The sequence below is a fragment of the Aedes albopictus genome, chromosome 2 (assembly GCF_035046485.1).
Source record: "Aedes albopictus strain Foshan chromosome 2, AalbF5, whole genome shotgun sequence".
Classification (NCBI taxonomy): Eukaryota; Metazoa; Arthropoda; class Insecta; order Diptera; family Culicidae; genus Aedes; species Aedes albopictus.
Genome location: NC_085137.1, coordinates 289,047,935 through 289,071,903, shown reverse-complemented (window position 1 = coordinate 289,071,903; position 23,969 = coordinate 289,047,935). Strand labels below are relative to the sequence as shown.

The 23,969-nt window shown below is 46.8% G+C and overlaps 1 protein-coding gene across 1 annotated transcript in view; it reads right to left on the bottom strand.

Moving 5' to 3' along the window:
- The window catches only part of LOC109408165 (uncharacterized), a 323,758-nt gene that overhangs the window by 108,196 nt on the left and 191,593 nt on the right, over nt 1-23,969 (bottom strand). The window contains exons 4-5 of the mRNA XM_062852041.1: nt 11,871-11,975; nt 11,705-11,803 (exon numbers count right to left, since the gene is read on the bottom strand). Of these exons, the coding sequence (XP_062708025.1) occupies nt 11,705-11,803; nt 11,871-11,975 (204 nt within the window). The remainder of the gene's footprint in view (nt 1-11,704; nt 11,804-11,870; nt 11,976-23,969) is intronic.

Sequence of the window (23,969 nt, the reverse complement as noted above, 5' to 3'; positions counted from 1 at the left end):
AAAGCCACCATCCATTGAGAGGGTGAACCAGTTCGGTCACCGTGGATTACCGGAAAATCCGGATTTCGGTGCAGAATCTTAATGCCCGATGCCAAAATGTCCTATTTCATTGTGGCGCATATATTCGCGCAACAACGCATGTATGCAGATGCGTTACAAAGTCCTAGGGAAGCACCTTGGTCAGGGCGCACATAATATTTGATGACACATCCAAGCTCAGTTCCTTTTTGGCTCGCGTTTAGTTTAAATGCAACACTGGGTGCCAGTAGAAGGAGCCTCAAAGAAGTAAGAGATAAAAAGCCGGGAAAGTTCGGGAATAAATAACTTTACACTTAACGTGACGTGGTGTGAGTTTTTTTATATACGACAGTGCGAATATTCCCTACCCAAGAAGAACTGGTCAAGGAACACAAGTGAAAGAATAAGTATCCTTTAAAAGAATAAAGAACTCACTATTTGCATAAATTTCTCGTTTTCGACGTTTTCGACGTTTTGTCCTTTCGACGTTTTGTCTTTCGACGTTTTGTTTAAGCCAATATTTGCATATGCAATCTGAATAGCCTTTGAATTAGCGTGCAATTTTGTGTGAGGGAAAACTCGCGCTAGTGTTCGTGTGTTGAAATGAAATGTCACTTATCTCTATAGATCTTCCACGATTTTGGTATCCGTGTGAAACCCTTATGTTAGCCATTCTCCATTCACTTTTTTTTTATTGCATGCTTCTGAACTGAGACAGTAGCATAAACATGAAACTCTTTGCTAGTGAATGATCCTATCTCTGGGTAGTTATCAACATTCTATATTCTGAAAAATTTGCAAGTATTGCACCAACCAGAGGCAAAATGGTTTCGAAAAGATTACTGAAACATCCCTGAGCAGAAGAAAAACACTCAATAAATGCACATTTTGATATGGAGATCAAAAAGTGATATGGGTTTGTTTGATATAAGAGGTAAAAGTACTGGAAATAATAGCTTAAATTTATTCCTCGACCAACATCATCATAACAAATTTAGCTCTTTTGAGAGCTAGCCAATAGCAGTGAGCTATTCGGTTGATCTCCAAATAGCAAATTTTGCTGGTGGTCAGACGTCCTAGGAACTTTTTTTTGCTATTATTTTCAGTACTTTTACCTCTTATATTAATCAAACCAAGCACGTTTTGATCGTCAGTACTTGACCTCTGCCCGGGTCGTCTGGTAATGATCAATGATAAGCTCAACTTTGATAGCCACGTGGATTATGTCGGCAAGAAAGTTTTTACGGCTATTATGATTTTGTTATAGATGTTCAACCTTATCTAATTAAGGCACAATAGAAAGTTAAATATAATAAGAACATTTCCTTATAAGTGAACCCATAGCACAATGCTCAACCACGGCTCCATAACCTACACCGTCTATCCTATTTTGGATTAGTTCTGCCCTAAAAATAATGCTGAATCCGGTTAATGTGCGAAACAGCGCCTATAAATTATTTTTTGCGCTCCCGCCGTCGAAGATGGTGATGAAGATGATGTATCCCATAACGATTGAAACACGGACGGACGGACGGGTTCCGTTAATCTGCCGTAATGCGAGTACGTACCCCATCCGTGCGATGCTTTCGTAGATCGCAACCAGATTAAATTTTGCTTCCCGAAAACAACAAACACCGCCAACATAATCAAATTTTGCTTCATAGCTCGTTAAATTTACCAACCGACGGCGCGGCGGCAGACGACGTAAAAAACGTAGGCCATAAAACTGAAACTAACGGCTGCACACGTGCTCAACTCACACACGGAGCCGTTAAAATTGCACTCACTCCTGGTCTTAAGCTTTTGACTCCTGCTGTTTAGCTCTTGCCCTGACCCTTGCGGGTGAGTCTTTAAAAATTTAATTAAACATTGTAGTTCCGTTCTTTGATGGACTACGCGAATTTTCTATTATGGGGTGGCATATTGTGCTATGAAAGTCGTGCTCGTTTAACACTGTAACGCCAATGAGTAGCTGGTGAATTTGGACGTTCCTAGTGTTAATATAAAAGAATCGCAAACTGTTGACCCAAAATCGCCTATTGATATGTAGATTAGCACAACACAGTAACGAAAAAATCCTTCCCATTTTAAATGAGATGCAAATTCAATGTGTGAACTCACAACTACAGCATACTTTGCCAAAAACTAGGCGAGATCTTACTTTCAACGTTTTTTTTTCTTCAAAAACTAACTAACACCGTCCGTAAACTAACGTCCATCTATGGCTGAGTCGTAAATTTTCTGCTAAGCACGCACGTTCCCGTATGAACCTTTGTCTCAGATTAAAGTTTTTTGTTCAATTATGTCCGATTCAATCAGCCGACTGGTTTGTGTAGCATCTCTCGATCCAATTTAGGTTCCTTTTGTTCAAGGCGATGACTTGAAGCTTGGCATAATCCCTTAACTGGTGGAAATCGCAGCGCAGCGCGACGACGACACCATCCAAAACCAAAACTGGTTGGTTACCTGCGACACGATGCGATGCGACCATAATTGAAATAAGGTTTATGTCAATAAAGCGAGCATTTTATGCAATTCCAGACAGGTGGTTAGCAACCGTTAACTAAGGGATTGTGTCAACGTGCGGACAAGAATGCCTATGGCCGTAAAATTACATATTTCGGTATGCATAATGGGCTTAAGCTTTTCATCACTATTCTACACAATCATGTGTTTTTGGGAAGATTTGGTGTGGTGGTTACAACGCATGTCTCTTATGCTGTAGAATATGCGTTTTTTTTTTACTTATTCGTTTATTTGCCACATTGGCATAACTGAGCCGAAATCTTTTGTTTTTACATTGATTTTACATTTTACAATTTATTACTGCCTTAAGACTATGTTAGTTTGGGAAGCCGAAGTACTCGCGGCTGTTTCGAGGTTAAGGATTAAAAAAATAAAATAAAATAAAATTGGGAAGGACTAAGGTTTAAAACTAAATTATTTGCTAACTTATACTAAAAACATTGATGGGACAAATTATCCATATCTGTAACGGAACCAAAAAGAAAGGACTTTATTGGTAGACAACGACAAGAAGAGGACAAACGGAAGGGGGGCGACGACAGACAGGGGCGAACAACAAAACCAAAAGGCAGACAACGAAAACAAGGAACGTACTACATCAAACTCTGAGATCAACACGTTTCAAAAACTGGTAAATCAGGTTCATGTATTCCAAATCAAGTCCTGCCAACACTTCTCTAACGGGTTTCTGTTGTTTTCCTCGGACCCGGAGAATTTCATGCAGCTCAGATCTGACCTCACGATACTCATTGCATCCCCACACGACATGTTCGATATCCTGGTAAGCTACGCCACAGACACAGAGATTGCTTTCTGAGAGCCCAATACGGAAGGTATGTGCATTCAACAAATAGTGGTTGGACATCAGCCGACACATTACACGAATGAAATCGCGGCCTAAATAAAACCCTTTGAACCATGACTTCTTCGACACCTGTGGAATGATGGAGTGCAACCATCTACCCATCTCTCCATCTCTCCATTTGTGTTGCCAGCTGATCAAGGTCTCCTGATGGGCCAATGCAAAAAAATCGTCGAAGGCGATTTGACGCTCGTAAATATCGCCTCCGCTAGCGCCCACCTTAGCCAGAGAGTCCGCTTTCTCATTGCCCGGAATTGAGCAATGTGAAGGGACCCAAGCTATGGTGATGATGTATGAGCGTTTGGACAAAGCACTCAAGACTTGGCGTATTCCATTCAGGAAGTACGCTGAGTGCTTCATCGGTTTCATTGACCGAACAGCCTCCAGAGAGCTTAGACTGTCGGTAAAAATGAAGTAGTGCTCAGGTGGAAGAGTGCGAATGTACTCTAAGGTGTAGTATATAGCCGCTAGCTCAGCAATGTATACCGAACATGGCTTTTGAAGCATGTAGGTGGTGCTATGAAATTCGTTGTAGACACCGAAACCCCTCGAATCATCGGATTTCGAACCGTCTGTGAAGAACTGTCTGCCCCCGCTAACATGCCCGAACTTACTTGCAAAAATTTGTGGAATACACACGGAACGAAAAGATTCTGGTATTCCGGTGATCTCATCCTTCATAGACAGATCAAGATCTACAGAGCAACTGTCGAAGTTTGAGAAGTTGTCACGATTGGTGTTAACCGGAGATGGGCTTACCTCCAGCGTCATGTACCAGTAGTACACACTCATAAAACGAGTTTGAGGTTTCTGTTCAAGCAGTTTTTCGAAATTTTCTATGACCAATGGATGCACAACCTCGCATCGTATGAGGAACCGGAACGATAACTCCGCAAAGCGGTCTGTCAGAGGCTGTACACCAGCGAGTACCTCTAAACTCATAGTGTGAGTTGAGTTCATGCAACCTAACGCGATCCGAAGACAACGGTACTGAACCCGTTGAATCTTCAGTAAGTGTGTTTTCGCCGCGGATTGAAAACAGAAGCTACCGTATTCTAAAACCGACAGAATGGTTGTTTGGTGCAGCCTGATCAGATCTTCCGGATGTGCTCCCCACCATGTTCCGGTAATAGTTCGCATAAAGTTGATTCGCTTTTGGCATTTCTGTATCAGATACACAATGTGCTTCCCCCAGGTGCATTTGGAATCGAACCAGACGCCGAGGTATTGTGAAGACATGCTATGTGTTGCGACGGGAATTCATCCCGCCGCAGATGATTTTCGGACGCTGAAACAGAAACCAGTTTCACAGCATTGTTTTTCAACAGACGCTCGAAACTACAATATATTTCAATATAAACATTCATAAAATAACATATAAAATCACTTACACTTTTAGTTTCGTCCAGACGTCAACAAAGTACGGATACAATGATAATAATCATATACATACAACATACAATTTGACGTTTCACTACGGGTTGCGCATACAACTTGTACAAGAACTTGTATGCAAGCGATACAACATATTTATGCACAATTACAGTGCCGTTCATAAGTGTTGTCATGGGCGAACACTATGAGTGATTGTCTTACCCATCAGAACGAGCGGAAACTTAGCCGGTTTGTGTTTTTTTAGAAAAGACAACCATCTCAGTTTTCTCCGGAGAGAACTCGATACCCAGCTTGAGAGCCCAAGTAGACAAATTGTCCAAAGTATCCTGTTGTGGTCCTTGCAGATCGACTGCTATTGATCCCGTTATAGAAACAACACAGTCATCCGCAAGCTGTCTTAACGTGCAATTTTCCATGAGACAATCATCTATGTCTCTAACATAAAAATTGTAAAGAAGGGGGCTTAGACATGAACCCTGGGGGAGACCCATGTATTAGAATATGCGTTCTCATCCGCAAAAAGTTTTGCGCACCTTCCACCACATTGGACTGTTTCCGCAGTTAAAAAAAGTGCAGGCCATAATAAATAAAAACTGCGATTTTTCATAAATTTCTGCGCACATCAAATTACATAACATTTTGCGAATTGGTTGATCGTGAATCTTTCATTAATAGGGTTCCACTACATAAGCGCAGCGTTGGCGCGAGCGGAAAACCATCTCCACTGTGACGATGAGCGTGTTTACCTCGTATGAGAGTATAGCAGAATTCGACCCGAATCCAATCTGTGTTCCCCATAGTTCAGCTAGAGGACTTCGTTAATTCCTAGGATTTTAAGCTTCATACGACATGCCTTATTGGCTAGTTGTATCGTTTTACCCTACTATAGCTTTCGGTGGAGGAGCATTTCATACTCAGCCGTTAGATGCTAGAATAGACACTGTTTGAGCCGCACCTCCTTGTTGAACAGACGCTTGGGTTACACCTCTTCAATCTAGCTGAAGTCAGAAGGACAACAGTGCGCAGGCTGACAATCGCTTCCAATCTCTCTACCTTGTGTTCACTGATTACGAAAAAGATATTGACCGTTTCAATCACGAAAACATGATGGAAACCCTTAGGCGCAAGGGTGTCTTTGAGAAAATCATCGGCCTCATTGAAGCACAGTACAGGGCATTTTCGAGCAGAGTTCTGCACAACGCTGTCTTGTCCGATCCCATCCGGGTCGTTGCTGAAGTGAGGCAAGGATGTACCCTATCACCGCTACTGTTCCTCATCGTAATCGACGAGTTCCTGGTAGATGCGTTTGATCGTGAACCAAATCGTGAGTTGCTGTGGCAGCCCATTACCATGGAGCACTTAGAAGACTTCGCTGTACATAGTAGCCGTCTCCATTCCACTCGGTCCATGGCTGTTTGGCTCCAGTTCCACACTCTGCGTAGGGTCCGCAGATCGTCCTCCACTTGGTCGACCCACCTAGCTTGTTGCGCATCACGTTTTCTTGTACCGGTCGGATGACTCTCGAGAACCATTTTAGTCGGGTTGCTATCCACCATCCTGATGACGTGACCCGCCCACTGTAGCCTCCCGATTTTCGCGGTATGGACGATGGTTGGTTCTCTCAGCAGCTGATGCAGCTCGTGGTTCATTCGCCTTCTCCAAGTCCCGTCTTCCATCTGCACTCCGTTGTAGATGGTACGCAACACATTCCGTTCGAAAACTCCAAGGGCGCGTTGATCCTCTGGACGTAGGGTCCATGTTTCGTGCCCATAGAGGACGACCGGTCTAATCAGCGTTTTGTAGATAGTTAACTTCGTGTTACCGCGAACTTTATTCGATCGTAGAGTTCTGAGGAGTCCAAAGTAAGCACGATTTCCTGCCACGATGCGCCTCTAAATTTCTCTGCTGGTGTCGTTGTCGGTGGTCACCAGTGAGCCCAAGTACATGAATTCTTCAACCGCCTCGATTTCATCACCGTTGATATAAATTCGGGGTGGCGGGCGCGGTGATTCCTCCCTGAAGCCCGTTGTATCATGTACTTTGTCTTCGAAACATTAATGACTAATCTGATTCGCCAAGCTTCACTCTTTAGTCGGATGTACGTTTCCGCTAACGTCTTAAATTTACGAGCAATAATATCAATATAAGGGCCCATATAGCCGAGGCGGTAAACGCACGGGTATTCAGCATGACCATGCTGAGGGTAACGGGTTCGATTCGGTCGGTCGGTCCAGGATCTTTTCGTAAAGAAAATTTCCTTGACTTCCTTGGGCATAGAGTATCTTCGTGCCTGCCACACGATATACGCATGCAAAATGGTCATTGGCAGAGGAAGCTCTCAGTTAATAACTGTGGAAGTGCTCATAGAACACTAAGCTGAGAAGCAGGCTTTGTCCCAATGAGGACGTTACGCCAAGAAGAGAGAGAGAGAGAGAGAATATCAATATCATCGGCGAATCCTAGCAGCTGTACGGACTTCGTGAAGATCGTTCCACTCGTGTTAAGGCCCGCTCTCCTAATTACACCCTCTAAAGAGATGTTAAACAGCAAGGACGAAAGACCCTCACCTTGACGTAACCCTCTGCAAGATTCGATGGGACTCGAGAGTGTCCCTGATACTCGAACTACACACATCACTCGATCCATCGTCGCCTTGATCAATCGTATCAGTTTATCCGAGAATCCCTATTCGTGCATAATCTGCCATACCTGTTCTCGATCGATTGTATCATACGCCGATTTGAAATCGATGAACAAGTAATGTGTGGACACGTTGTATTCGCGTCATTTCTGCAACACCTGGCGGATGGCGAACATCTGGTCCGTTGTAACACGTTCACCCATGGACCCAGCCTGATATTGCCCAACAAACTCTCTTGCAATCGGTGATAGACGGCGGTATAAAATTTGAGAGAGTACCTTGTAGGCAGTGCTCAGTAGTGTGATCGCGCGGCAGTTCCCGCAATCCAACTTGTCGCCCTTTTTGTAGATGGGACACACGATACCTTCCACCCATTTCTCCGGTAATACTTCCTCCTCCCAAATCCTGGTAATGACCCAGTGTAGTGCTCTCACCAGTGCTTCTCGACCGTATTTTAGAAGCTCGCTTGGTAGTTGATCTGCTCCAGCTAGCGGCTTTGTTGTTTTTCAACCAGCCAACCTCCTCCTCAATCTCTTGGAGGTCAGCGGCCGGAAGTCGTTCGTCCTGTGCACATACTCCTAGATCTGTTACTACGCCACCTTCGGTACTTGCAACGTCGCCATTGAGGAGCTCATCGTAATGCTGCCGCCACCTCTCGACCACCTCACGCTCGCTCGTGAGAATATTCCCGTGATTATCTCGGCACATGTCGGCTTGTGGCACAAAGCCTCTGCGCGAGCGGTTCAGCTTCTCGTAGAACTTTCGTGTGTCCTTAGCGCGGTACAGCTCTTCCATCGCTTCGCGATCTCGTTCTTCCTGCTGGCGCTTCTTCATCCGGAAGACTGAGTTTTGCCTGTTCCGCGCCTGTTTGTAACGTGCCTCATTCGCTCTCGTACGGTGTTGCAGCATTCTCGCCCATGCTGCATTCTTCTCGTTTTTCAACTATTCACATTTGCCGTCGTACCAGTCGTTTCTGTGATTCGGAGTCACACAGCCTAGTGCTGTAGCCGAGGTACTACCTATGGCGGATCGGATGTCCCTCCAGCCATCTTCAAGTGTAGCTGCGCCAAGCTGCTCTTTCGTTGGTAGGGCCATTGCTAACTGCTGCGCGTAGTCTTGAGCCACCTCTACGTTACGAAGTTACTTGATGTTGAGCCGCGGCGTTCGACTTCGACGCGTGGTGATAACTGTCGAAAGTTTTGAGCGCATGCATGCACTGCGGTATGTGCAGACATTGGTTATATCCGAGAAAAATTTACCGTCGATTAGAACGTGGTCGATTTGGTTTTCTGTTTGATGGTCGGGCTATCTCCAGGTGGCTTTGTGGACATCTTTGCGGGGGAAGAAGGTGCTTTGGACTACCATACCACGGGAGGCTGCAAAGTTTACGCATCGCTGGCCGTTATCATGCGATACGGCGTGTAGGCTGTTTCGCCCGATTACTGGTCTGTACAGTTCCCCCTTTCACACCTGCCGGTTCATGTCGCCGACAACGATTTTCACGTCACGCGGCGAGAAACCATCGTATGTTTGCTCTAACTGCGCGTAGAACGCTTCTTTCTCGTTATCGGGTCTCCCTTCGTATGGGTAGTGGACGTTGATGATGCTGTAGTTGAAGAAACGGCCCTTAACTCTCAACATGCACATCCTTGTGTTGATCGGCTGCCATCCGATCACATGTTGTCGCATCTTTCCCTACATTATAAATTCGGTTTCCAGTTCATTGGTGGTGCCACAGCTTTTGTAAAAGGTAGCCGATCGATGCCCGCTTTTCCACACTTTCTGTCCAGACCAACAAAGTTCCTGCAACGCCACGATGTCGAAGTTACGGGATACGACGAACTAGTCGTAGATTATCCTGTCACATCCTGTGAAACCAAGTGACCTGCAATTCCATGTTCCAAGTTTCCAATCGTAGTCCTTATTTCGTTGCGTGGGTCTTTGCCGATTGTATCTAGTCGTATTTTCTCCTATGTTATTCGCAATGGGGATTTTTACGGGTGGCGTATTGGGCCTACGCCAACACTCCTGTCTCGCCGGAGGGCTATCATGCCAGGTCTGTTTAACGTCCCAACCAACACTGGGACGATCACGCTGATGGGGCTACCACCTATGATCTAGCTGGGCGTGGTGCAGCGTTTCTTACTCAGCCGCTGGATGCCAGAACATACGCTGTTTGAGCCGCACCTCCTTGGTGAACAGACGCTCGGGTCGTACCTCCTCAATCTAGCTGAAATCAGAAGGACAACAGTGCCCAGGCTGCACTACCAGCTATCCACACAACTCTGGCGGCTGGCGGTCTTTGTCATCGCTTGACCCGTGGAAGTATGAGGTAGGAACATGTGAACACTCTCCTTATCGACTCACCGTTTTGCAGCCCAACATCCTACTAGGGTTAAAAATGTTCAGTGTCCGGAGATTTCTGGAGACGTTGACAACGCAAATATTTATGTCATATAAAGCATTGGCAACTGTTGGTGTTTAGGAAGAAAGATTGGTTGTAGTTGTTATACCGAATCAAGCATGGGTTTTTGCAGAGGTTTTCAGAGAAATACCAATAGGGTTGGGTGGGTTAGGAAAAATGTCGATTTTAGCGGTACGTCATAAATCGATGCCTTTCGAGAATTTCAAACATAAAGGCGCCAATCATGTCTTTACAGTCATCGAGGAAGGGAAGGGATGTTAGTATGAAGCATATTGTTACTAGAGACCGAGATTACCACTGCATCTCCACGACTGTCACAGGAAGAAGTTTTTGTTAGTTTGAAGAAACTCAATTAAAACTCCTAAATCATATGAGATAGAGGTTTGGTTTTAAATTGAGTGATTTTGAACATGTTATCACCTTGTATGGAAAACATATTGTGATCGTAAGAACCACTTGCCCTGCCTTAATTTTACAATAATATTAAAGTGGCTTAAAATATAAAGAAACTTCAACGAACGCAGCGTAGAGCTACAACTAATATGTAGTTATTTTATCGAGCTGGATTCGGCTCAGAAGCAATTATTGAGCTGAGAAGCTGGCTTGATTCCAAATTCGGATTGTAACACAAACAATAAGCAAAAACAGCTTTTCAAGCGTCAAACATTGTAGAACACACAACACTTAATGACAGCTCGCTTGCACACTTATCAGCAAATAAGCCTATTTCATATCCGTCCACAACGAATGGACCAACCTCGACTGCCCGATTGGACAAAGTGCTTCATAGCTGATGGCAACAAATGATGAGCGATTCGTCATGGATCATGCATGGTTTCAATAGTCCGTTCCATGCCTCGTCGTCGTCGCCATAATGTAGCTCGATGAATGCTATCAAGCACCACCGACCGACCGAGCATTCAAGGGAATAGTTTAGCGCCGACGCAAAAACCCCAACCAAACAGATTTGATCTGATGTGTGTGGGGCCTAGCCACTGCCGCCAAGCTCTATAATTGATTTTCGGAGCATGCTCACTCGACGATGGCTCCAGCCAGATAAATGCGTGAAATGAGATGGATGGGCTGGTTGACGATGGCGGTGTTCAGTCAGAATGTGCTTCTGTTCGATGGGTTGTTGAAATGGGTGTGTGTTGGCATGTTGTTGTGGTCGACTTTTCTCTCAATGACGAGAGAGGGTCATGATTGATGTGCATCATCATATTTAATCTTCCGGCGTATACAGGTAGCTGGAGGCTGTGGTCATTCGAGCGTATGAATGGGAGCAGTGAATGAATGTTGGAAAACAGGTGTAGCTTATTGTCCATCGGTATCTGTTTGGATTGTTCCGTTTACGCTGTGAACGGGTTTCATACGTGGCGGTTATGACGAAAAAAAAGGCAAATTTTTCAAACGATTTCGACTGCACTGCACTACCCATGAGACAAGTCCGATTCTCACAAGAATAGTGTCACCAAAGGTCCTCGTTTAGCTCAATTATGAAATCCGAGCCAAAGCAACTCTAAATTATGTGCAATTTGTTGAAGGTTTCGTCTAGGTACCCACTATATTGGCATTTAAAACATTATACAAAATTATAGAGAATTATAGTTAAGCACACTGTTTTGTATTGCAACAAAGCTTTGAAACGTTGCGGTTCCATGTGAAGGTCCACGTGAATATGCTAATCGATAATTATTACTAATATGTACCATTATAGCAAATGTTGAAATGATTCGCACTTTAGAAGCCCAAGTTACAAAAACTAGTCAACATAAGTCTTATTTCAAGACACTTTGATATTTTGTCGATGTTTGTAATGATAAAATTAACAACTTACCTCTCACGTCATCTACGCAGATGCCCAGGTCTTCCCGATAAGTAGTGAGATGTGGAAGGCACTGGCATTTACATTCGGTTTCCAAGTCGGCTAGCATGTCTGTGGATAAAGAACAGTAAAAGCTTTATTAATAAACAACTTGCTGAAGCTGCAAGAGTGATCATACCTATCTCTTTAACGCTGTTTTGCAGACTGCTGGGAGCGCCTTTCGATAGACTTGCCGTTCCGCTTGATAAACCAACACAAAAATCTGTATCACATTTGTCATTTTCTGTAACAAAATTCAAGAGATAAATACACAATCGGTAAGAATCATGGAAAGTGAAATTTTATTCGTTAAAACTTGGAAAATTGTAGAAGAGCTATACGAGTTTCACACGCTGTGATCAAAAGCCGATTTGATGGTTAGGTTTTTATCATTCGCAAGAACCAGAAACGTTCGATAAAACGGTTATTCTCCTATTTCAAACATCATCAGTGCATTACACGCAACAGTTGGCAATGTGTGAACCACAGAAAACCTGTGTCACTGTAGATGTAGATTGTAGACCTTCTCCCTACAACTCCGGATAAAACTAGTGCAGCCGTCGAGAATGTTACGGGAGAGTGAATGTATCATCAATTTCTCCTCTTCCTCACATTGACCAGCAATCTGACGAAGCGGTCGTCATTGCTGCCAACAGAACGTCCGACTGCCAGGGCAGGAATCTAAGCTGTGTACTATGGTCCTCCGAAAAGTAGGTGGTTGGAATCCAGCCTTACGAGCCAGCCGTAAAAAATCAATCAACAATCGGCAACAGAATAATACGAACTGAGACCAACGGAAACGACCCCGGCACACAAAAAAGAACTTGCGATTGGAAACTCGATACGTGGAGTTGCTGATCTCTCAACTTCATTAAGAGCACCCGCATACTCGTCGATCTACTAAAGGACCGCGGGTTCGCCATCGTAGCGCTGAAGGAGGTGTGTAGGACAGGATCCATGGTGCAAACGTTTAAAGGTAATCATACCATGTATGTACCAGAGCTACGGCAACACACGCGAGCTAGGAACAGCTTTCATTGTGATGGATGACATGCAGAGGCGCGTGATCGGTTGATGGCTGATCGACGAAAAATGTGCAGATTGAAAATCTCAATTTTTCAACTTCAGCACAATAAACGCACGTGCACAGCCAGCACTGATGATGACAAGGACGCATTTTCTGCGCAGCTCGAACGCGAGTACGACCGCTGCCCAAGCCAGGTGTCCAGGAGGAAGAATGCAGACTGACGATTGGAGAGTTCAGCGCCCACCATAGCAGACAAACCAAAACAGTTTTGGTTGCGACTGTGATGGAATGTAACTTGAAAATGGCTTTTTCAGTCTCGACAAAATTCAAATACTGCTATTTAATTTCGTCCAACGTTTCGGTCGCATATAGGACCTTCATCAGGGACTCAATTATCACAGATTCTTCGTCCAATGTGTTCTGTTGAACAAAGGTTGTCCAGCGGAATGAATTTTCCCTCACAGCAGTTAACGGTTGGGATTCGGTAACTGTGGAAAAACCCTTCCGGAATTTTACCGCACTGGAATTTGACACCTCGCGCTTGATCGATCACCATTCATTCCGCTGGACAACCTTTGTTCAACAGAACACATTGGACGAAGAATCTGTGATAATTGAGTCCCTGATGAAGGTCCTATATGCGACCGAAACGTTGGACGAAATTAAATAGCAGTATTTGAATTTTGTCGAGACTGAAAAAGCCATTTTCAAGCGACAAACCAAAACGGCCTACTATTCATTGATTTCGCCGCCTCCAAAAATATGGCCATACGTAGCACCTTTTTCCAACACTGCCTCCCTTATTATTACACCTGGAGATCCCCACGGCAGACGGAATCGCAATTCGACCACGTTCTGATTGACGGACAGTATTTCTCCGAAATTATCGACGTCAAGACTTATCGCAAATTCTCGAGACCGCGTTGCCAGACGAGGGTGAGCTCGGTCCTTCTAGAGGACTAGAGTAGCGTGGGTGCTCCGATCCCACCGTCAAGCCAGCCGGTGGTGATCATGGACGGAGCGTGGTTGACGGGGGCCGTTAACCAAAGACATGAGGGGATGTCTGCGATGGATATTGATGTGCAGCAGCTTGGCAGAATCATCGACTTTGCGTCCACGAAGTCCAACATTAGCAAGGACCTGAAACGGCCCTGTTGCGACTTCGTAAGTCGATTGATGATGCCAAGCAGAATCACGAAAATCTCGTGAAAGCTGTGGCAGCTGCGGAACCGGCTAAAGCAAGAGATACGAAGTCTACCCAGACTGAGTGCTTTGCTTTCGCCGGCAGTCTCAAAAGTCGGACCCCAGCAAGGCGTCCCGGAAAGCTGGGAAGGGTGGGCCTGAAAAGGCTGGCCCGTCCCGGTTGGAAGGGAACGGGTAACCGATGATAGGCCCTCAGGTACCACAGGTTAGGGCGAACCAAGAGGTGGACCCTCCTTGGACGAAGGTGGAGCGGAAGCGGAAGAAGAAGAAAAATCCGCAGGCAGAGGTTGCTAGGGACGCCAAACCGCAACGGCGTAATAGAGCAGGTGCCAAGCGCGACAAAGGCAACGCGCTCGTCATCAAGACGTAAAAGTCTAAGTACTCGGACGTCTTGAAGGCGATGATTATCGAGCTAAAGCGCGACAAGGAGCGAAAGGACGCCGCCTACAAACTGTTGACGGAGGAAGTCCTGAGCGAAGGTGTGGAGGTGAGGGCTCTGACGGCGGAGGTGACTCTGAAAATGAGGAACCTGAACGAATCAACAGACGCCGAGGATCTCTTCATGGCACTGCGGCAACAGTGCGAGGTAGAGGTGGCCGCTGCAACCATTCGGCTACGGAAGGGCCCGGCAGGGACACAGGTAGCCTTGGTTCAGCTACCTGTGGCGGACGTCAAAAAGCCCGTTAAGATAGGGAACATAAAGGTGTGCTGGTCAGTTTGTCATCTGACCCTGCATAAGCCACCGAGTGCTTGCTTTCGGTGCTTTGAACCAGGGCACAAGTCGTGGGACTGTAAAGGCCCTGACAGGAGCAAGTTGTGTAGGAGATGCGGCGGCGAAGACCATAAGGCATAAGGCTGCACGAATCCACCCACGTGTCTGATTTATACTGGGAAATCCACGAACAACAGACACCCAATGGGTGGTCCACGGTGCCCGGCCTTCAAAAAAGCCGCAGGGAACAGCTCACAGTGCAGGTAACGCAGCTGAACCTGAACCACTGTGATGCGGCTCAGCAACTGCAGTTTCTGAGTGGAAGTCGGATATCGCCATCATAGCAGACCCTTACCATGTACTCGCCGGCAACGGCAACTGGGTCGCGGATGGGTCCGGTAAAATGGTGACGATTTGGACGACGGGTAAATACCCTATCTAGGAGTTGGTATCTACTACCTATGAGGGCTTCGTGGTCGCCAAAGTAAACGGGGTCTTCTTCTGCAGCTGTTATGCGCCTCCGCGTTGGTGGATCGAACAGGTCACTTAGATGCTTGACTGTATGACGACCGTGCTAACAGGGCGAAGGCCGGTGGTAATAGCGGGTGATTTTAATGCCTGGGCCGTGGAATGGGGAAGCCGTTTCACGAACCAGCGGGGTCAGATCCTGCTAGAGACGCTGGCCATGCTAGATGTCGATCTGGCTTACGTCGGTACCAAGAGTACCTACAGTCGGAACGGTGCGGAGTCAATCCTTGACGTTACTTTTTGTAGTCCTGGCCTAACAAGTAGTTCGAACTGGAGGGTATTTAGACGATGGATACACTCATAGCGATCACCTGGCGGTTCGACTACAACAACATCAGGAAGCGGATAGAGGAAGAGGCGGCTAGGCCAAGGCCAAGCCCTCGCAGGTGGCACCATCATACTTCGAAGAAGGGGTGAGCGAAACTTACTTAATTTAGACGGTGACGAGCTGGGAGCGGTGCTCTCACGTGCGTGTGATGCGACCATGCCTAGGCGAGTCCACCATAGAAATGGGAGGCCACCGGCTTACTGGTGGACCGACGCGATTGCGGACCTGCGCTGCGCCTGCCTACGGGCTAGAGACGGATGCAGCGAGCACGATCAGAGGAAGAGCGAAACGAACGGCGGGTGGTGTTCGCCGCTGCAAAAGCCGCGCTTAAGACCGAGATAAGAGCAAGCAAAAAGGCCTGCTTTGAGGGTCTCTGTCAGAATGCTAATGCGAACCCGTGAGGTGATGCCTACAGGTGTAATGGCTCCTACAGAGTAATCTCCAGAGATGTTGGAGGGGATCATCGAGGGGCTTTTTCCGCGTCATGATCCTAGTCCTTGGCCTCCTTTCGTAGGACAGCCGGGGAATGGGGCTGGCGATGAGGAGAGGATCACCGATGTGGAACTTGCGGGGATAGTAAAGTCCCTTACTGCCGTAATTCTGCAAAGTGACGTAAGCGACATTGATAGTTTTGGCCCATTTTTTGGTTATTATGCAAAAAACTTTGTTCATCCTCTAAGTTTCTTTCTATAGATGATAGATTTCGACTTGATCTTGCATTCTAATACAGCTGATTGATTGATTGATTTGTCTTTATTAAAGAGACTTTCAGACCTTGGCTGGTTCGTTTCTATTCTAATACAGCAGGAATACCACAGTGTTATTTTAACACCAGATATTATATATAATATATGAGCATGAGCATGAGCATAGATGACCGCACAATTCGTAGTTGCTACTCCGTGATTGACCAGAGCAATCGAAATTGCACAAGGAACCAATGAATAGGGCTTGGGACTAGCTTACTATTCTTAATGTACACAGGTCGAGAGCTCTCAACTTTAATAAGGTCAATAACGGCGCCGGCCACGTCCTTACGGTCATCGAGGATGGAAGGGAATGTTAGTAAGACAAACGTTGTTATAAAGACCGCGAATCGCTGCATCTCCACGTTTGTCTCAGGAAGGATTTTTTTTGTTAGTAGGGTAAGGTACATTGTCAGTCCGGGTGTCACCTATGGTTGGTGATATGATTTGACAATGGATCAATATACACAAACCGCCGTTAACAACCGACCACTTTTCGACGCAAGAACTAGCCAAAAAGAAAATTCTATCGCGCGTCTCCACTCCACTAGGGAGCAGAAACCTTTAGTCTATTCCACACAGAAATACACTGAACGCGACTCACTTGTCGGCGCCCGGATTTTTTCTCGACCGGCGAACCCGAAGTAACATTTTTCACTCTTTTGTGTAAATGCAAAAAATGAAAGAAAATATTTATTATCAACTAAAAGTGTATTGGAAACTAGCGCCGAAGGGAAGCGAAAAATTCGGAACCGACTCGAACCACGGCGCGCGCACACTCGTCCCGTCGTCGGAGCCCCGCAGAGAGAAGAGGAAAAAAAAACGCAAAAATCTAGCAAAGCGAGCGCGCGAAACTTTGCTGCTGCCGAACTACCGCACACTACTGACTGCTTGGCGTCCCGTCGTCGGAGCCCCGCAGAGAAAATAAAATCGCAAAAATCTAGCAAAGCGAGCGCGCGAAACTTTGCTGCTGCCGAACTACCGCACACTACTGACTGCTTGGCGTCCCGTCGTCGGAGCCCCGCAGAGAAAATAAAATCGCAAAAATCTAGCAGAGCGAGCGCGCGAAACTTTGCTGCTGCCGAACTACCGCACACTACTCCACCAGATATTATATATAATATACCAGAAAATATTGAAATTTTGAATGGCGCTTACGTCACTTTGCAGAATTACGGCAGCTTAGCGTAGGTAAGGCCCCAGGTTCGGACGGAGTTCCGAACCTGGCCTTAAAAGTAGCTATTGCAGAGGTTCCCGAGATATTCAGGTCTGCTATGCAGAAATGCCTGGACGAGGAAGTTTTCCCAGAAGCTTGGAAGAGGCAGAGCCTGGTATTATTGCCAATGGCGGGGGAACCACCCGGAGACCCGTCGGCATATAGACCAATATGCTTGATAGACACGGCGGGGAAGGTGCTCGAAAAGATCATCCTCAATAGAATGTTGAGGTTCACCGAGGGCGAAAATGGTCTTTCGAGTAACCAGTACGGCCTTCGGAAGGGGAGGTCCACCGTAGACGCAATCATGTCGGTTACAAAAACCGCCGAGAAAGCACTCGAGCCTAAGAGGAGGGGATTTCGTTTCTGTGCGGTAGTGACTCTGGATGTTATGAATGCGTTTGATAGCGCCAGCTGGTCTGCTATTGCGGATGCGCTCTTGCGTCTGGGCGTCTGGGGATACCGGGGTACTTGTAGAAGATTCTCGAAAGTTACTTTCAGAATCGAGTACTAGTTTGCGACACGGAGGTGGGTCGCAAGTGCTTTCACATAACCTCAGGAGTCCCGAAAGGTTCCATCCTGGGTCCGATGTTATGGAATGTCATGTACGACGAGGTGTTGAGGTTAGAGTACCCAGTGGGAGTGGAGATTGTTGGATTTGCCGACGACATTACGCTCGAAGTCTACGGTGAAACGATCGGGGAGGTGAAGTTGACTACCAACCACTTGATTATGGTTGTTGAGGCATGGATGCGGTCCAAGAAACTGGAGCTGACTCACCACAAGACTGAGGTGACGGTTGTTAACAACCGGAAGTCTTAGCAGCAAGCAGAGATCAGTGTAGGTGAGTACACTATCCTGCCAAAGCGCTCCGTCAAACACTTGGGCGTGATGATCGACGATAAGCTCACCTTCGGTAGCCACGTCGATAATGCCTGTAAAAGAGCCTCCACAGCTATTGCGGCACTGTCCCGGATGATGTCCAATAGCTCTGCGGTGTACGCCAGTAAGCGCAAGCTTCTGGCTAGTGTTGCTACGTCCATACTTAGGTATGGCGGCCCAGCGTGGGGCACTGCGCTAAGTACTAAATGCTACCGACGGAAGCTGGAAAGTACTTACAGGCTTATGTGTCTGAGGGTTGCGAGCGCGTACCGTACCGTGTCACACGACGCTCTCTGCGTCATTACTGGTATGGTGCCTATCAGCATTCTTATCAGTGAGGACATGGAGTGCTTCGAAATGCGCGGCACAAGAGGCATACACAGGACTGTCAGGATGGCCTCTATGGTCAAATGGCAGCGCGCGTGGGACAGTTCCCCCAAAGGAAGGTGGATTCATAGGTTGATACCGAGGGTAGATAGTTGGATTAATAGGTGCATTGGGGAAGTTACATTCCACCTGACACAGGTCCTTACAGGTCATGGTTGCTTCCGACAGTATCTACACCGTTTCGGGCATGTGGAATGCGGATTCTCCCGAATGCCCAGTGTGCAATGGTTTAGAGGCAAAACCGGAACACGTTTTGTTCGTGTGCCCGCGTTTTCGCACAATGCGTGACCGCATGCTTGCCACATGCGGGGAGGGCACAACTCCGGACAATTTGGTCCAGAGGATGTGTAGGGATGAGTTTGGCTGGAACGCCGTTTCAACGACTATCACCTATATCGTCTGGGAGCTACAGAGCAGGTGGCGCGTGGACTGGTGGAGACCCTGCTGTCAGCAACCTTCTGGTGCAGCTGATAGGGCCTGGAGGGTACACACCACAATTTTTGAAACGCTTCCAGCACGCAAAAATTGAACAAAAGAAAATTGCTGAATTTCAGCAACATTTTTGCTGAATTTCAGGAAAAAGTTGCTGATCAACTGTCAAATTTGCTGGATGGTTCAGCAAGTTGAAAAATAATTGCTGATACTCAGTAATTTGTATTGCTGAATGCAATCAGCTCGCTAAAAATCCGCAAAGTTTGCTGATTACCAGCAAAAATATTTTGCAGTGTAGTGATACCCTTGCCTTTAGTAGGTCAGATCGGGTTGCACGTGGGCATCAGTTCTTGATGTCTGCCAAGCAGTTGGGCGCGGACGGGGTTTACCCTGCCCGCCTTCCGAGGACAAAGGGAGTGATGAGAACCACTCGGGCAACTGGCTAAGCGCCAGCATGCTACCGCGATGGACTCTCCAAAGCGATTCATCGATGTTCGTTGCTGCAGGCTACGCAGCTAACCTTGAGGGTGCGATGTGCACTAGCCCATCTCTGAAGCAATGCCTTCTTGGTGGTTCCGGAGAGACGAAGGGTTTGCCGATCATAGGAATGTGATTTAGTGGGTCGAGAAGAGAGTAGTTCTGGCTTTTACTACTGTTGTAGAAGACGGCCTTAACCCCACACTACCCTAACCTTCCTGTTAGGGTGTTTGTTGAGCAGCTTTTTCCCCCTATGATTTAGAAGTAAAAAAAGTACAGTGCAGTGAAAGCAGCCATCAAGGACGTAGCTGAGCGCACAATCGTCGGAACGAATGGGTCGACGAAGAGCACAGAACGGTTTTGGAGGAGAAGAACGCAGCGCGGGCGGTAATGCTGCAGCAAGGGACCCGACAGAACGTGGAACGTTACGAACAGAAGTGGAAACAGCAGACCCGCCTCTTTCGGGGAACAGCACCACCTGAAAAAAGCGGAGTGCGAAGAAATGGTACTGCTGAGCCGTTCACAGGAAACCCGTAAGTTCTACCAGAAGCTCAACGCATCCCGCATCGGCTTCGTGCCGCGAGCCGAAATATGCAGAGATAAAGATGGATGCCTCTTGACGGACGGACGTGACCTGATTGAAAGATGGAAGCAGCTGATCGAAGTGCACCTGATTGGTGTAGAGAACGTAGGCACAGGAGATCACGGCAACAGAGGAAACGACGACACCAGTGCAGCAAAGGACGGAAATGAACCAACTCCCACGCTGAGGGAAATTAAGGATGCCATTTATCTTCTCAAAACCAACAAAGCAGCAGGTAAAAGTGGTATCGCAGCAGAACTCATCAAGATGGGCCCAGAAAAGTTGGCCACCTGTTTTCACCGGTTGGTAGTCAGGATCTGGGAAACCGAACAGCTACCGGTGGAGTAGAAGGAAGAGGTAATCTGCCCCATTCACAAGGAAGGTGACCATTTGGAATGTGAGAACTTCAGAGCGATCACTATTGTGATCCCAGATCATCTTCCGTCGTCTGTCACCTAAAACGAATGATTTGGTGGAAAGTTATCAAGGCTTCATCGACGGCCGGTCGAAAACGGACCAGGTCCAGATCTTCACCGTACGGAAAATCCTTCAGAAATGCTGTGAACACCAGCTCCCAAACGCATCACCTATTCATCGACTTCAAAGTGGCATACGACAGTCGACCGCACAGAGCTATGGAGAATCATGGACGAAAATGGAAGCTGACTAGACTGATTAAAGTAACGAAGGACAGTAAGCAAAACTGCGTAAGGGTTTCGGGTGTACTATCCAGTTCATTCGAATCTCGCCGGGGACTGCGACAAGATGACGGATTTCGTGGCTACTCTTCGACATCGCTCTGGAAAGTTTGATGCGACGAGCCGGAGTACGATTATCATAAAAATCCGGTAAATTTGTGTGCTTTGCGAACGCTTTGGACAGGACATTATAGTCAGAACATTTGGAACGGCCTGAAACGCAAAACGGAACGTAGAATTGTAAAACAATATTTAAGAAGACTCCAGATAGCGGTCGGGGAATGGGGTGGAGGAAAACTTGGAAGCAAAAACGTTTATGAAAACTGTAGGTACATCGTCCAAGATCGACGAAGATGAAACTCTGGCTCTAGAGATAGTAAGATGTAGTCGTCAAGATATCAAAGTAGGTAATCAGGCATTAATTGATTTATAATAAACTCTGTCGTTCTTAAGGTTAGTACTTAGCACGTTCGTATTAAGTCAAGTCTTTGTCAAGGAAATTATTTAATTTTCGACGTTCATCAATAAGGTCATCTAAAACTAATCAAAGCAAGAGAATCGAGTTAAGGACAAGGTATTTGGAGTACATAGCTCAAAATTTCTAGAGCACCGTTTTTTAGAACCGTTGAACGGATTTGGATGAAAATGCATCACGCTAATTGTTCAGTGGTTATCAACAGTGTGATGCATTTTAATCCAAATCCGTTCAACGGTTCTAAAAAAACGGTGCTCTAGAAATTTTGAGCATGCATACATACATACATTTATTTGTTCAACATCATTAAGACAAGAAATAATCAACAATAGTACGCCACAATACTCGGTTTGTGGCTGCCGCTCTCCATCCTCGGTCGCGCCCAATGCTCGCCAAGTCACGCTCCACCTGGTCGTCCCATCGTGCTCTCTGCGCTCTACGCCTTCTTGTGCCAACCGGATCAGTTGCAAACACCAGCTTTGCAGGGTTGTTGTCCGGCATTCTTGCAACATGCCCTGCCCACCGTATCCTTCCAGCTTTGGCCACCTTCTGGATGCTGGGTTCGCCGTAAAGTGCGGCGAGCTCGTGGTTCATCCTTCTCCAACACACACCGTTCTCCTGCACACCGCCGAAGATCGTCCTTAGCACCCGTCGCTCGAAAACTCCGAGTGCTTGCAGGTCCTCCTCGAGCATGGTCCATGTCTCGTGCCCGTAGAGGATCACCGGTCTTATTAGCGTTTTGTACATGGTGCATTTGGTGCGTGGGTGAATCTTTTTCGACCGCAGTTTCTTCTGGAACCCGTAGTAGGCCCGACTTCCGCTGATGATGCGCCTCCGAATTTCACGGCTTACGTTGTTGTCAGCCGTCAGTTAGGATCCGAGGTAGACGAATTCCTCCACCACCTCGAAAGCATCCCGTCTATCGTGACATTACTACCCAGACGGATCCGGTCGTGTTGGGTTCCGCCTACCAGTATGTACTTTGTTTTTGAGGCATTCACCACCAGTCCGACCTTTGCTGCTTCGCGTTTCAGGCGGGTGTACAGTTCTGCCACCGTTCCAAATGTTCTAGCGATAACGTCCGCAAAGCACCGGATTTTGTGAAAATCGTTCCCCGGCTGTTGAGCCCGGCTCGTCGCATCACCACTTCCAGAGCGATGTTGAAGAGTAGCCATGAGAGTCCGTCACCTTGTCGCAGTCCCCGGCGAGATTCGAATGAACTGGATAGTTCACCCGAAACCCTTACGCAGTTTTGCACACCGTCCATCGTTGCTTTAATCAGTCTAGTCAGCTTCCCAGGAAAGCCGTTTTCGTCCATGATTTGCCATAGCTCTGCGCGGTCGATACTATCGTATGCCGCTTTGAAGTCGATGAACAGGTGATGCGTTGGGACCTGGTATTCACGGCATTTCTGGAGGATTTGCCGTACGGTGAAGATCTGGTCCGTTGTCGACCGGCCGTCGATGAAACCGGGTTGGTAACTTCCCACGAACTCATTTACTTTAGGTGAAAGACGACGGAAGATGATCTGGGATAGCACTTTGTAGGTAGCATTCAAAATAGTGATTCCCTGAAGTGCTCACAATGGTCGCCTTTCTTATGAATGGGGCAGATTACCCCTTCCTTCCACTCCTCCGGTAGCTGTTCGGTTTCCCAGATCCTGACTATGAGCCGATGCAGACAGGTGGCCAACTTTTCTGGGCTTATCTTGTTGAGTTCAGTTGCGATACCATCCTTACCAGCTGCTTTGTTGGTTTTTAGCTGGTGAATGGCATCCTTAACTTCCCTCAGCGTTGGTTCATTTCCGTCCTCCGCTGCACTGGCGTCGTCGTTTCCTCCGTTGCCGTGGGCTCCCGTGCCTACGTTCTCCACGCCGTTCAGGTGCTGATCGAAGTGCTGCTTCCACCTTTCGATCCCCTCACGTCCGTCCGTCAAGAGGCCTCCGTCTTTATCCTTGCATATTTCGGCTCGCGGCACGAAGCCGTTGCGGGATGCGTTGAGCTTCTGATAGAGAAATTTTGAGCAATGTACTCCAAAAACCTTGTCCTTAAAGACTGTTCCGTTTAATTCCAAATTTTATTTCATTTTGCATCCTATGACAGAAACGGAAAATGGACCTTAACTTTGAGAACGTCGGTTACAGATATTCCTCTAACACTCCCAGGTTTATCATCATAACAAAAACAGTTTAATAAATAACGTTTCGGCAAAATTATGCCATTGAGATACAATAAATACTATACTGCTTATCATTTTCATCCAACCAAACCTTATGGTTAAATCGCTTGTCGATCACCTCCAAACTACAATGTCATTCTGGCATTGTTCCGTCCATCTACGTCGCATGCTCATGTACCTGCACGTACGCGACAGTATCTACATTTATACTATACCCGCTGGAGGACATCGCAGAAAATTTGCATTTAGAGCAAAGTTTATCGCCGCAATAAATCACTCTTGCTCTCGGTCTGTTCATCAACCAGTAGTGGCGCGGCGACGGCCGGCGGTCCGTGATCATCAAACTTTGGCCTCTACAAATCTGTC